The sequence below is a fragment of the Tenrec ecaudatus genome, chromosome 8 (assembly GCF_050624435.1).
Source record: "Tenrec ecaudatus isolate mTenEca1 chromosome 8, mTenEca1.hap1, whole genome shotgun sequence".
Taxonomy (NCBI): Eukaryota; Metazoa; Chordata; class Mammalia; order Afrosoricida; family Tenrecidae; genus Tenrec; species Tenrec ecaudatus.
In genome coordinates this window covers 153,907,402-153,919,540 of record NC_134537.1, presented here as the reverse complement: position 1 = coordinate 153,919,540, position 12,139 = coordinate 153,907,402, and the positions used below count along the sequence as shown (strand labels likewise).

The window sequence follows — 12,139 nt, the reverse complement described above, 5'->3', positions numbered from 1 at the left end:
CTATCTTGTCTTACTTAAAAGTTTTCAGTGGCCACAATAGTGAGAATTAGTCACTCCCACTTTTGGGTTCACATCATACTTTATTGATACCCAATTATAACATCTAGTAGAGATAAGGTACAAGGCTGTATCCAATATAATGAAAATGGATCATCTACTTTTTTGGTGGTACATACAGTAGACAGATTCTGAAAAAAAAGAAAAAAGGGGTATCTATCCCTACTGAATGAATAAATAAATAACCTCGTAAACTCACTATTTTCTAAATGTGTATGGTGGCTGTAAATACTGAAGACTGTTTATATTTACAAGATATAAATCTACAGAACAAAGACTTATAAGTACTAGTAACCAATTAAACAACTTTAATGCATTCTGATCTGAATTCACTATTACAATTCAAATGGGAAGAAGGGCAAACTCACTTCCATTGTTTCCAACAACAAAGTTAACATTAGATCCGAATTTAAAGGGACCAAGCATAGAATGACACATGAAGTTCTTTAGTTGAATACTCTCAATTATTCCAACTTCTGCTGCAGTCTGTAATTAAAAACAAAAAAGACAAACAGTCAATCTATCTAGCTCACTCACTGTACTCACCCGAACATGTACTGATAGGGATACGACCAATGAAAGCATTGTTTTCCAGAAATGTTAACTTCCATCAGGGAAGAAAGTGAAATACAATAGGAACGTTCACACTGTCATACCAATGTAATGGAACTAATAAACTAACTTGCCAAATAAGTCACAGTTTATTACAGTCTTTCTAAAGGATCTAATCATTGACTTTGGAGACCAGATAATTTTTCAGTTATCAGGAACTTTTTGTGTGCATTATATGATGTTTAGCAGAATCCCTAGTTTCTATCCACAAGGCCATTAGCATGCACAAATCATGCTTTGAATATAAAATTATCTGAAATGATAGGCCAACTCACAGTCAATTCAAAGAGTAAGAGACAATATTCCTAAAAGATTTTTTTATTTGCCTTTCTGGGTCTGCCAGGTAAGATCAGAGCTACATGATTTGTGGTAATGTATGAAGAATATACAACTTCCTAATCTATAAGTAACCATTTTATTTTAAGGCTATGTCAGGATTAACATGTATAAGCATTTTAAGCAAGGGTTTGATACGCAATACTCACTTGTCCTTGTAGTTATCGAGTAACAGAATAAATCAATCTAGTCTATTTTATACTACAGTCCTTCAATTTTTTTTTGCAAACTGCTTTAATGCCTCCAGTTGTTTCAATGATTTCTAAAAAAGATATTTCCTGGATCTCCTCTTCTGGATAGACAACTTATGAAAAAGTACAAATTACTTATATCCTCATATAAACACAATAAAGAAGACCTTAGTTGAAAGAATGTTTTAAAATTAAATTCTAATGTTGAAAATCTTGATAATTCTAATTCTATAGGCAGTTGTGAATTACAGCATTCTTGTGTGCACTCCACCCATTCTCCATTATTGGCAACATCTTACAAAACTATAGTATACAACAGATACGATAGGCCAAGTATCTAAGGGGATGCAGTCCAGGCATAGAATATTTCTCTCACAAAGACCCCTCATATTGTCCCTTTATCACCATCCAGCATTCACCAGGCCATCCCAACAACTGTTATCTAGTTGTCATTCCAAGAACACTACATCAATGAAATCACACTGTAAGAAATCTTTCTCCAGAATAACTTTCTAGCGATTCATCTACTTTGCTGCTTGCATCGATAGCTTGCGCCTGTAGATCTGGTGGTACTTCCTGGTCTGGTACACCGCAGTTGGTTTATCCATTCACGTCGTGCTTCTAGTCCGAGTCTGTGTGTGATGGTAAATCCTCATTGCTGTGGTCAATGGCTACCAGTCTAGTCCTTAACCACAGCACCACCAGGGCTCCTTTCGTGAGTCACCTCTGTGGTTTGCCAAGACTTTCTCCACTTTGTCATATAACTTGCAATCATTCAAAGCTCTTTTGGGGGGGCACAGAGGTTTCAGTAAATATTTACTCATTTATTCTTGTAAAAGAGCTTTATTGCAATAGCTCAAATCCCACTTAAAGTGTACAATTCAATGGCTTTTAGAATGTTTGGAGGTGCATTTACCAGTCAACTGCAAGGCACAGTCATTGCCTCAAAAGGAAACTGTCCCCGTGAATACCACCCCCCTAGCCCAGTCCTCACAGCCTTACTTCCCCTCTAGAGATTTGGTCATTCTGGAAGTTAAGAATCACATAATGGTGCTCTTCAGTGATTGGCTTCTTGTGTTTATTTCGTGCTCCCTATAACCCCCTCAGGACCAGGGACAAAGCCATTAAAATAAAAGGAATCTCCACAAAGTCCACCTCACAACTATCGGTGTTTTTCAGTCTTCTCATCCCAAAATAGTTGATGTAGTCAACTTTAAAAAGATTTGCATGAACTACTTCAGCTTTAATGATATAATTTTATCATTTAAACGAAGAAAGCAGAAACATTAAACAACATTCCATGCCTCCGCTGTTTCTCTCGCCCCCTCGAAAGGCAGTTCTTCCACCTTACTCTTTTCAATGTAAGGTTTTTATTAGTCTTTTGTAGAGTAAAAGTGTAAATTTCGATGATTTCTAAGACATCAATTTTTCCTTTTGTGGATCACGCAAAGCTCTGAACTGATGGTAAAAGTCTAGTTACAGCCTATGGTAACAAGGGCAAGGTGCACAGTAATCAAATCAAATCTCTTGTGCCTCGGGTTTTGACCAGGACAGGAAATAGCCAGCAGTGTCCCACTTAAAAGTGGCGGCCAACTGTGACACTGAATGTAGGTCCCCAACCACATTCCTATCAATAATCCAGACTCCCACATTATCAAGGTTTCAAATGTATGTGTGCTAAGTAATAAACTCACTCATTCACTCACTACCATTAAGTCAATTCCAACTCAGAGTGACCCTAAAGGTCACTGGCCCTGTGAGTTTCTGAGATCTCATATGATTAGAAAGCCTCATCTTTCTCCCACAAAGGAGCTGGTAGTTTTGAACTACTGATCTTGTGGCTAAGAGTCCAAAGCGGCAACCCACTATACCAGGAGTCCCCAAACTTTTAAAACAGGGGGCCAGTTCACTGTCCCTCAGACCCGTTGGAGAGTCAGACTATAGTTTAAAAAAAAAAAAAAACTATGAACAACTTCCTATGCACTCTGCACATATCTTATTTTGAAGTAAAAAAACAAACGGGGCAAAAACCCCCGGCGGGCCGGATAATGTCCTGGACAGGCCAGTTTGAGGACACCTGCTGACTACACCACCAGGGCTGCTAGAGTTATACACAGTTAGCCCTCCTTTATCTTTCCAATGCCTGCAGGTTTATAGTCGCACTCACTCACTGTATCATTCCTGACATTTGTAAAGTTTATTGATCTTTACCAAACCCAAAAAAACCACAGACCTGTTTCACTGAATTTTCTCTAATAATTACCATCAAGTTCAAAATGAATCAGAATACAGTTTTTCCACCTTAGCTTTTAAACAACCTTATCATCTTTCTTGATTCTAAACTACCAAAAAAATTCCATTTATAAAGCAGACATGAGCTAATTCTGTCCTTACCAATGTGGAGGTGCCATTAAACTCGTCACCATCTTTATCAAAATCCTCCGCCTCTTCTTGTCTGGATCTTTTGGCATTTTCAGGAGATGAGAAATTTTCTTCCTTTCTTTTGGCCATCAGGTTCTGAAAAACATTGAAAACATTAAACATGATGATTTTAATCAATTTTGAGATCTGTGGCTGGTCCAGATACATTAAATTTAACATAATAAATCATATAAGCCTTATTAAGTTTTAAGTAGCATGCCCATAAATATATGTATATTCTACACTTACTTGGCTTTAAGACTTCGCTGTGATTACAATGCTACCTATATTTGAGACTATCTACATGCTTTGAATCCCAAATTCCTAAAGTTAGCAATTTTAATTTTGTAACTAGTTTCTATTTTCCTAAATCTATTTATAGAGATAACATAATGACATCTAAAATTACCCTAGAGTAATTTCTGCAAGTTATGATGTAACAGCAAATCAGACAACTTCCTTTTATCTGTTTTATTCCTCCCCCTTCCCCCCTCCCCCAAAAGGCATGCATCGGAGCCATGCTGCTTGGCAGTGGTGATAGATCCTCTTCAGTGTTTCCTCAGGGACAGCTGTGTTGTCTGTGCCAGTCCATGGACAACCAGATGCTTGGACTTAGGGAGTTAATTTAAGTCTCAGGAAATTGTTGCGAAACTTGTTAATACTGAACTTCAAGTGACAGTTAATAGACTGTGATTGAAAATAAACTTCATGACTACCCTGCCTATTGCCTGCACTTTTCTTTCTTTAAAGTGTATTTAAGATTCAAACAGTGGAAAACTAGTCAGTTTTCTAGATAGACAAAAAATCCATAACGTGGTTAATTAAAAGTCTGCAAGCTATAAGAATATGAAGGATTCTTTCAAGCCTCAATTCATTTAACTTGCCCCAACGTGGACTACAGTAACGGTCTTTGTGCATAGACTTGGCTCCCCTTCTTCCTCATGGTAACAGAAGACAAAATGAGATTTCTCTCCCATGAATCTGAACCGAAAAGCCCTAATCATTCTTCATTGGAAGAGATAACTGGATTTGATATGTATTATTAAAAAAAACTCACTGCTATTGAGTCGATTCTGACTCGCAGTAACCCTGTAGAACAAGCTAGATCTATCGTGAGTTTCCCGCGACTGTAACTCATCTCAGCTTTCTCCCGATGGTACCTGCATGCAGTCCCACAAGCGTAGGCCCGAGGGTGTACGAGAGAGGCATGGCAAGGGTGGTTTCACACCAGGCAGGCTGTGCAGAGAGAGAACTCATGAGAATGAGGGCAGAGAAACAATGGATGTGGGAGAAGACCGAGCAAACTATGGTGTCGCTACCCACCGGGAACAAAAGAGAATGAAGGAAACCAAGCCCTACAAACAGAAACTCTCGCTGGCAGGACTAAAAGCCCCAGGAACCACGGCCTCGTGCTGCGTGAGACCAGAAGACCTCTAGAAGCACACCAGAGAAGGTCGTGTGCAGAATGGGTGAGAAATGTAGAGCAAGCCTCAAATTCCTAAAAAAGGCCAAACTTACTGGAGGAAACAAGAGTAGCAGAATTCCTAAAATGCCTCTGAACTTGAAAGTGAAGGCGGGTCTGGAGGTCATTTGACATTCAAATAACCGACATTCAAATAACCGACCGTTTACAAAATAAATAAATAGCACCTTCAACTGAGCACTGTGCCCCTTTAAATAATCAAGGACAGGAAACCAAAGGGTGACCATTTACTGACTCGAAAGGATAAATTAATAAAGAGAAATAAAAAACCAATAATGAGAATGATGACACATTGTGGAAATGTAAGCAAGGTCAACCAACCATTTGTGTAAACATTTTTCAATGTGAGCTTTCACCTGAAACACACTACTATTATGAAAATCATTGTATACTAGTTTCAATTTGTTAATTCCAATTTCAATGGAATATTAATCAAGTCCGTTACCGCCATGTTAATTCCAGCTCCCGATAGCCTCAGGGTGGAACTGTGCATCACAGGGTTTTCGATGACTGATTTATGGCCTCTCTCCTTGGAGGTTATCTCAAACTTCCAACTTCTCAGTTATCAGCAGAGTACACTTATAATTTTCACCAATCAGGATTCCCCTTGAATTCTAAGGCCATTATTTTCCCAAATGCACTTCCGTTTCCCCCACTCAGTCTCTAGCCCAGGGATCCTCACACTTTTTAAACAGGGTGGGGCCAGTTCACTGTCCTTCAGGCCCGTTGGAGGGCCGGACTATAGCTTTTTAAAAACCTATGAACAAATTCCTGTGCACACTGCACATATCTTATTTTGAAGTAAAAAAACAAACAGGGCAAAAACACCTGGTGGGCAGGATAATGTCCACGGCGGGCCGCATGTGGCCTGCGGGCCATAGTTTGAGGCCGCCTGTTAGCCCCTTCGCAGCAGCTCCTGGAAAGAGTTACAGCTTTGGAAACCCCATTTGGGCCCTTGGAAGTTGGAATCAACTTGCTGGCAGTGGACAATTTACTTATTCTAAAATAGAAAGAGAAAGCATTATAATTTTGCTGTTCTTAACAAGAAATGCCCTCTTAGGCACTGTCGTTAACACCTAACATATGACCTTGCCCTTGGCGTACCCTCTGACAGACAACAGCTGACTAATTCTATATTTTACTGATGGGGGCAGGGACAATGAATTACTTGACATGGCTCTTCCATCCACAGTCTTTGAAATTCCTACTAAATGACCGGGTCAGCACTATGCAAATGTGAGGTGTATGAGGTCCACCAGGCAGGTTGCGTACATAAATAAAATATATAACACCCACGTAAGGCGGGGCCACCATACAGGATGCATAGAACTTTAACCTGCTAGGTTTAAAAGGCGACATCTCAGAAGTGGCAAAGGAAAGCATCTTATCAGGAAAGAAGAGCTGAAAGCAGAAGCCAGCCCTTGGACTCCCAGATCATTACATGCTGACCCTCTCTAAGGCGACAGAGAAAGGTGATGCCGGAGGCAGTGGTGGCAGCACCACCACGAAGACAAATCACAACAGGCTTTCTGGCCAGTAGCAAGAAAGTTGATGTCTTTGGGCAAGGGTCTTGATTGCAAATCAAGGGGTACCTCCTGAGCACTTGCCTTGGGAGCTAGGTTTGCCTACCCAGAGCTTAAGTGGCCTGTGCCCATTTGTCAGCAGTGCTTTTTGTAACACTGCCTAAGCAGAGCAGAGGTCAAGGGGCGGTGACTGGGGGCTTAAGAGGCAGAGGAAGGCAATGAGAGAGGAAGTCTGCAGGCACAGTAAGAAATGGCTGCCCACACCTGCATCCTGAACAATTTTAATGACCAATTCCAACTAACCAATGGCGTAGTGTTACAGGATGGAATGCTAATCGCAGGGCAGTTCAAAACCACCATCTGCTCCAATGGAGAAAGAAGACTTTCTACGCCTGTAAACTTCTGCAGCCTTGAAACCACCCACACGGGGCAGTGATGCTAGGCCCAAGGGGTTAATATGCTTCAGAACTGACTTGCTGAAGGTTGGAAGGTGGAGGAATGTCTGGCCTTTTTCTCCTAGGCATAGGCCTGGGACCACTGATGCTGTTGTGGTTTTTTTGGGTTTTTTAAGATGCCGTTGATTTTGATTCTGAGGTCAGATGCTACCTTCAGGCCATTTACCACTTCCATTAAAACATTTTTTCAAGCAAACTGCAGGAAAGATGCACTAAGGGTAATGCTTCTGACATTGAATGTGATGTGCTACGCTACCCACAAGGCTGTGCACGCACAAACAAATGATGGCCATGCTTTCTATTTGTTGGGTTTGGCTTGGGATTTGCAGTTTGCTATGAGGTTGCCATGACAACAAGCACTTAGGGGCACTGAGGGAATCCTAGCTTTAGAATCACTATAATTCAGTGAAGATGGATTTTTAAAAACACATGAGTGTCCTAAGAACTAGATACTAGTTAAAATATGAAAACTGTTTCAGAGGCACGCAAAAAAACCAACAATAAATAAATACAAGGAAAAATGCTTTGAAATATTCTAGACTACATTAAAAAAAAGAGGGCAGAGTACTTCTCTGGGATTTTCAATATATCCATAGAATTCCTCATAAATCCACTGGCATGAGGTCTATTCTGACCCATACTGGCCCTATAATACAAAACAGAACTTCCCCATTGGGTTTCTACAACGACTGCAACTCTTCATGGACGTGAACTGCAGCATCTCTCTCTCGGAGTACCTGGTGAGCTTGAACTGCCAAACTTTTGAAGCCAAATGGTGTGAACACTGGACCACCAGGGTACGTTTAGAACTCTCTATTGTCCTTAATATTTATTTATAATTAAAAAGTAGAGTTAGGTATACAGGTCATGACTCCCTTGCAAGAAGCAAACTCCATTAGAGCAGAAGCAGTAACAGATATGTAGATATTGATAAAGAGTTCACGAAGGAAAATGTAGAGATTCACTGTGGCATGCATATACACAAGGAATTTGATTAAATATCATTTGATAGAACTATACATTCTAAATTATGTTATTGTGAGTACTTAACAATCCAGACTTCCCATTAGTTTCAATGTAAGGATTAATAGCAGAGAAAACAGACATTAATAGGCAACCAAACCCAAAACCTAAAACCACTGCCATCAAGTCAATTCTGTCAGGTTTTCAAGACTGTAAATCTTTGCAGGTGCAGAGAAACTCATCTTTCTCCCAGAGCAGCTGGTTGGCTTGAACCACTAATCTGCACTAGAAGTCCGATGTTCAGCCACAGCACCCCCAGGGCTTTTCAATGGACAGCCACGGTCTTAAAAAACAAAACCCCAACTGCTGCTACACAGCTGAATTTGTGTTTCTATTACTTCAGCACAACGGACATATTCATTCTACAGTAAAGTCTCACTTTTTTAATATAGTGAACTAATGAAGCACACCGCTTCAAATATAATATGAAATCATGAGATGTAATACAAGGTGGTATCCCCCCAAAAAACCGGAATTGCACTGGGCAGAGGGTAACTCTCCTAGTACACTTTTTCCCTGCTGGGCAAGCATCAAGCAACCCACTCTGAGTTAGTGCACCCAGTGGCATCACCTGGGAAGGTTCTCTCTTGTCACAGTGAACTTTTTCATGAACCTCATATTTTGTGAGGGCTGACTGAAGCAAAACGCATGCAGCTGTGAAATCTGGCTTCCTGCTCAGGAAAAATGCCGCAGAAACGATTGTGATGTTGCACAAAGCTTATAAGGGCAGCTCTATGGGAAAACTCAAGTGTGCAAAACCACGTTTCAAAAAAGGTGAAACGTCCATTGATGACAAACCTCATTCTGGACTCCGTCCAATTCCCCAACAGATAAAAATGTCAACTTGTGGTACAGTTGGTGTTCATTTCAACAGGTCAGACTTAATCAAGCTTTCTATTCAGAGATTCTGAAAAGATTGCATAACAGTGTGTGACAAAAAAAAAAAAGAGGCCTGATTTGTGGCAGGCTAGGGACTGCTTTTGCCACCACGACAATGCACCTGCTCACACAGCCGTCTCAGTGTGGTAGTTTTTGGCAAAAAAAAAAACCCAGTATGCCTCTCTTTCGCCATTTGCCTTACTCACCTGATCTAGCTCCCTGTGACTTCTTTATGTTTCTGTGAATGAATAGGGACATGAAAGGTCAGAGATTTGGCAATGTAGAGAAGGAAAATCCAGAGAGAAGCCATCAGCCATCCAAACAGATGAGTTTGAAAAATGTTTCCAAAATGGAATCACAGATTTGACAAATGTATGAAGTATAAAGAAGAGTACTTTGAAGGTGAAAAAGTTGTTTTGTTAAAAAATTTAAACACTTAGCTTTAAAAAAAAAATCTGTTTTTATGGGGTGGAGATACATCCTTCATAGATAATAAAGCTTCTTTAGCAATTAAATATAAAAAACAAAACAGATTTCACTGTTATGTGTTCCTCTAAAATAGTATTAACAATAAATGTATAGGCTTGCTTTATAACGTTACTGTGTTTAATCTTCGGAAACAATCTTCATTATAGATAGAAAGAGCGGGTTTGGAAAGGAAGGAATAAAAACAAAATCATTTTATTGGAAGTGCTTCCAGGGAGAGGGTGAGTAAAAGTGAAAACGGCCCTGGGTGAGATGGGCTGACACAGCCGCTGCAAAAATGGGCTTAAACCTAGGAAAACTGTGAGACTAGCACAGACCCAGTGGCTTCCTTCTGATGTGCAGGGTGTGGCGCAACAGACCTGACTCAATGACACTTAACAACCGACTAACGCCTAAAATACTGAGACCAGAGACATCAGTAAGTACGAATGCCAGGAATACAGAGTGTGCAGAAGGTGGGTCAAGAAAATCTTCAGAGAGTAGTTTGCATTTGATCATCAGGGAATGTACTTAGGATGAGAAGAGATGTAGTAACCCATTTAGCAAATCCAAGATGCTAATGTGAATAAAAGTAACCAACTACACACTTGACCCTCGGCCAACTGGAGTAATTGGTGCCCATGTATCCTTGGCATTCAATTATGTCTTAAGTACAATGCATCCTACCATGACAAAATCTTCAGTCCTTTATCAATTCCTGAAAGTAAGCCAAGTGCACCTTTTAACTTTTCTAACTTTGGTCTGACAATGATAATGAAATTTTAGGCAGGTGTTATACACACTCAACAGGAGCCCTGGTGGGGTTGGTGGTTCAAACCCACTAGTCGACTGCTCAGGGGGAGAAGGATAAGGCTGTCAGTTCCCATAAAGATCCATAGTCCTAGAAACTCTTCACAGGGTCAGTCCTAATCAGTTCCATGGCATTGGGTTAGACACTCAGTAATCTAACTTGTTTGTCACATAACTACTCAAGCATGACATCTGTACTTGCTTTATGCCAATATAACTATGTTTTATATTAGTTGTCATAAGAATCTTGTAAGTTAGGTATGATGCTATTTCCCCCAATTGACAATAAGAGAACGGAAATTGGCACAGGCGCCAACAACACGGAAACATACTTTCACCCTAATGATTTCTAAAGTATTGTAAAATTGCACCTAATCCGGGAAAAAAGATAACACATAACCAAAGGTAAAGTTATGTTTCACCTATATAATAAAAGTGAAACCGTATGTTTTACAGTAGTTGAATGAGAAAAAGTGAAGGCGCCTTGGCGGCGCTGTTGGGTATGCATTGGACAGCGGACGGCAGACCAGACCGCTAATTGTGGTTTAAACCCATCCGTCTCCAGGTGACAGAGCTGAGGCTGGCCTGATCCTGTAGATACACGGCTTCGGAAACGTCCTATCCCGGCACGGGGAGTCCAAACCAACTTCACCGCCATAGAGTCGATTCAGCCCAGTGGAAAGAAATTCCCATATTCCAGTATGCTCCCTCCTTATGCCCACAGCATCCATGAAACCGTTGGCAGGCCACTGTGTAAGCTATTTCCCATATCAAAAGACTACATAGCAGCCGTCTACTAGGGAATTTGGACATTAATTCCTGAGAATTTGCATTATATAGAGAATTGTCACTAAAGAGCTAGTCTGCAAGGCTGTCCTTTAATATCCCACTTATATAATGAGACCTCACATAAATTGTCTTTTTTTAAACACCGAATAGTTCTTCCTTCTACGAATTAGCATAATTTTATCTGAAATTCGATTGGTCCCAGGACCCTTCTCAACCAGTTTTCCGCAATTCTAAAATCGGGCTCCTCAAGTTCATTTCCACAAAGGGGCAAATACAATGTCATGGGAGGGGGGAGAGCGGCAGAGAGAGACTTTCCCATCTCACGATTTCATTTTCCTACAGGATAGTATGTTCTCCTGAAAACAACCCCAACTCAAATGACATAGACCCCTCTGATAGACGTCGAGGGCTGCACGCGTCCGTGAGTTCTCGCTCACGAGAGCCCCATTCCCGAGCCCAGCCTCCCCGGGTCATTCCGGACGGAAGCCCACGGCTGGGCATTTAGGAATACGGACTCCCCGCCGCGAGGAGGGAGGTACCCCGCGCACACCGCCAAGATTTTCCCGCGGCTGAGACGACCTGAGCCGCCCGCAGAGAGGGCGCGAGGACTTCTACCTGCCCACCAGCCCAAGGCCACCAGGGCCCCCGTCCGGGTCCGCGGGGGCCACCCTGGGCGCCCCCGCAGCTCCGGGGACCCGCTGCTCGCTCTCTCCACTGAGTGGGCGCCAGCCAACCCGCGGATCCCGGAGCAGGAGCGACAGTGCGCACCCTCACCCTACCTCCGACGAGTCGTAATCTCCCAGAGGAAGCCGACTGGCGAGGGGGGCGAGAAAGCTACAGGCACCGCGAGGGCGTCTCGAACCCCGTCAGCCGCCGTTGGCCGGCCCTGGACCGCGCGCCTGCCGCAGGCGAAAGCAGGAGCCCCGCAGCCGCGGCGCGCACGGCGGGAGAGTCCGCGCCTGCGCCCCGCCTCCCCCTGCGGCCCGGGCTTTCGCTCTGCGCTTGCGCCGCTCAGGACCGGAAGTCCTGCTAGGTGGGTGGGGGAAGCTGGGAAGCAATTGCGAATGTAGCGGCGGGAGGGCAGCGCGTCGGCGG

The 12,139-nt window shown here is 42.3% G+C and overlaps 1 protein-coding gene across 3 annotated transcripts in view; it reads right to left on the bottom strand.

Moving 5' to 3' along the window:
• The window catches only part of SMC6 (structural maintenance of chromosomes 6), a 79,562-nt gene extending 67,520 nt beyond the window's left edge, over positions 1-12,042 (bottom strand). For 2 of the 3 annotated variants that reach the window (XM_075557079.1, XM_075557078.1), the window contains exons 1-3: positions 11,824-12,041; positions 3,591-3,713; positions 426-543 (exon numbers count right to left, since the gene is read on the bottom strand). In XM_075557079.1, coding sequence (XP_075413194.1) covers positions 426-543; positions 3,591-3,707 — 235 coding nt within the window. In that variant the 5' untranslated portion in view covers positions 3,708-3,713; positions 11,824-12,041. Of the gene's footprint in view, positions 1-425; positions 544-3,590; positions 3,714-11,823 lie in introns of all 3 variants that reach the window. The other variant, XM_075557080.1, reaches the window with a different exon arrangement.
• Positions 12,043-12,139: the final 97 nt, after the last annotated feature.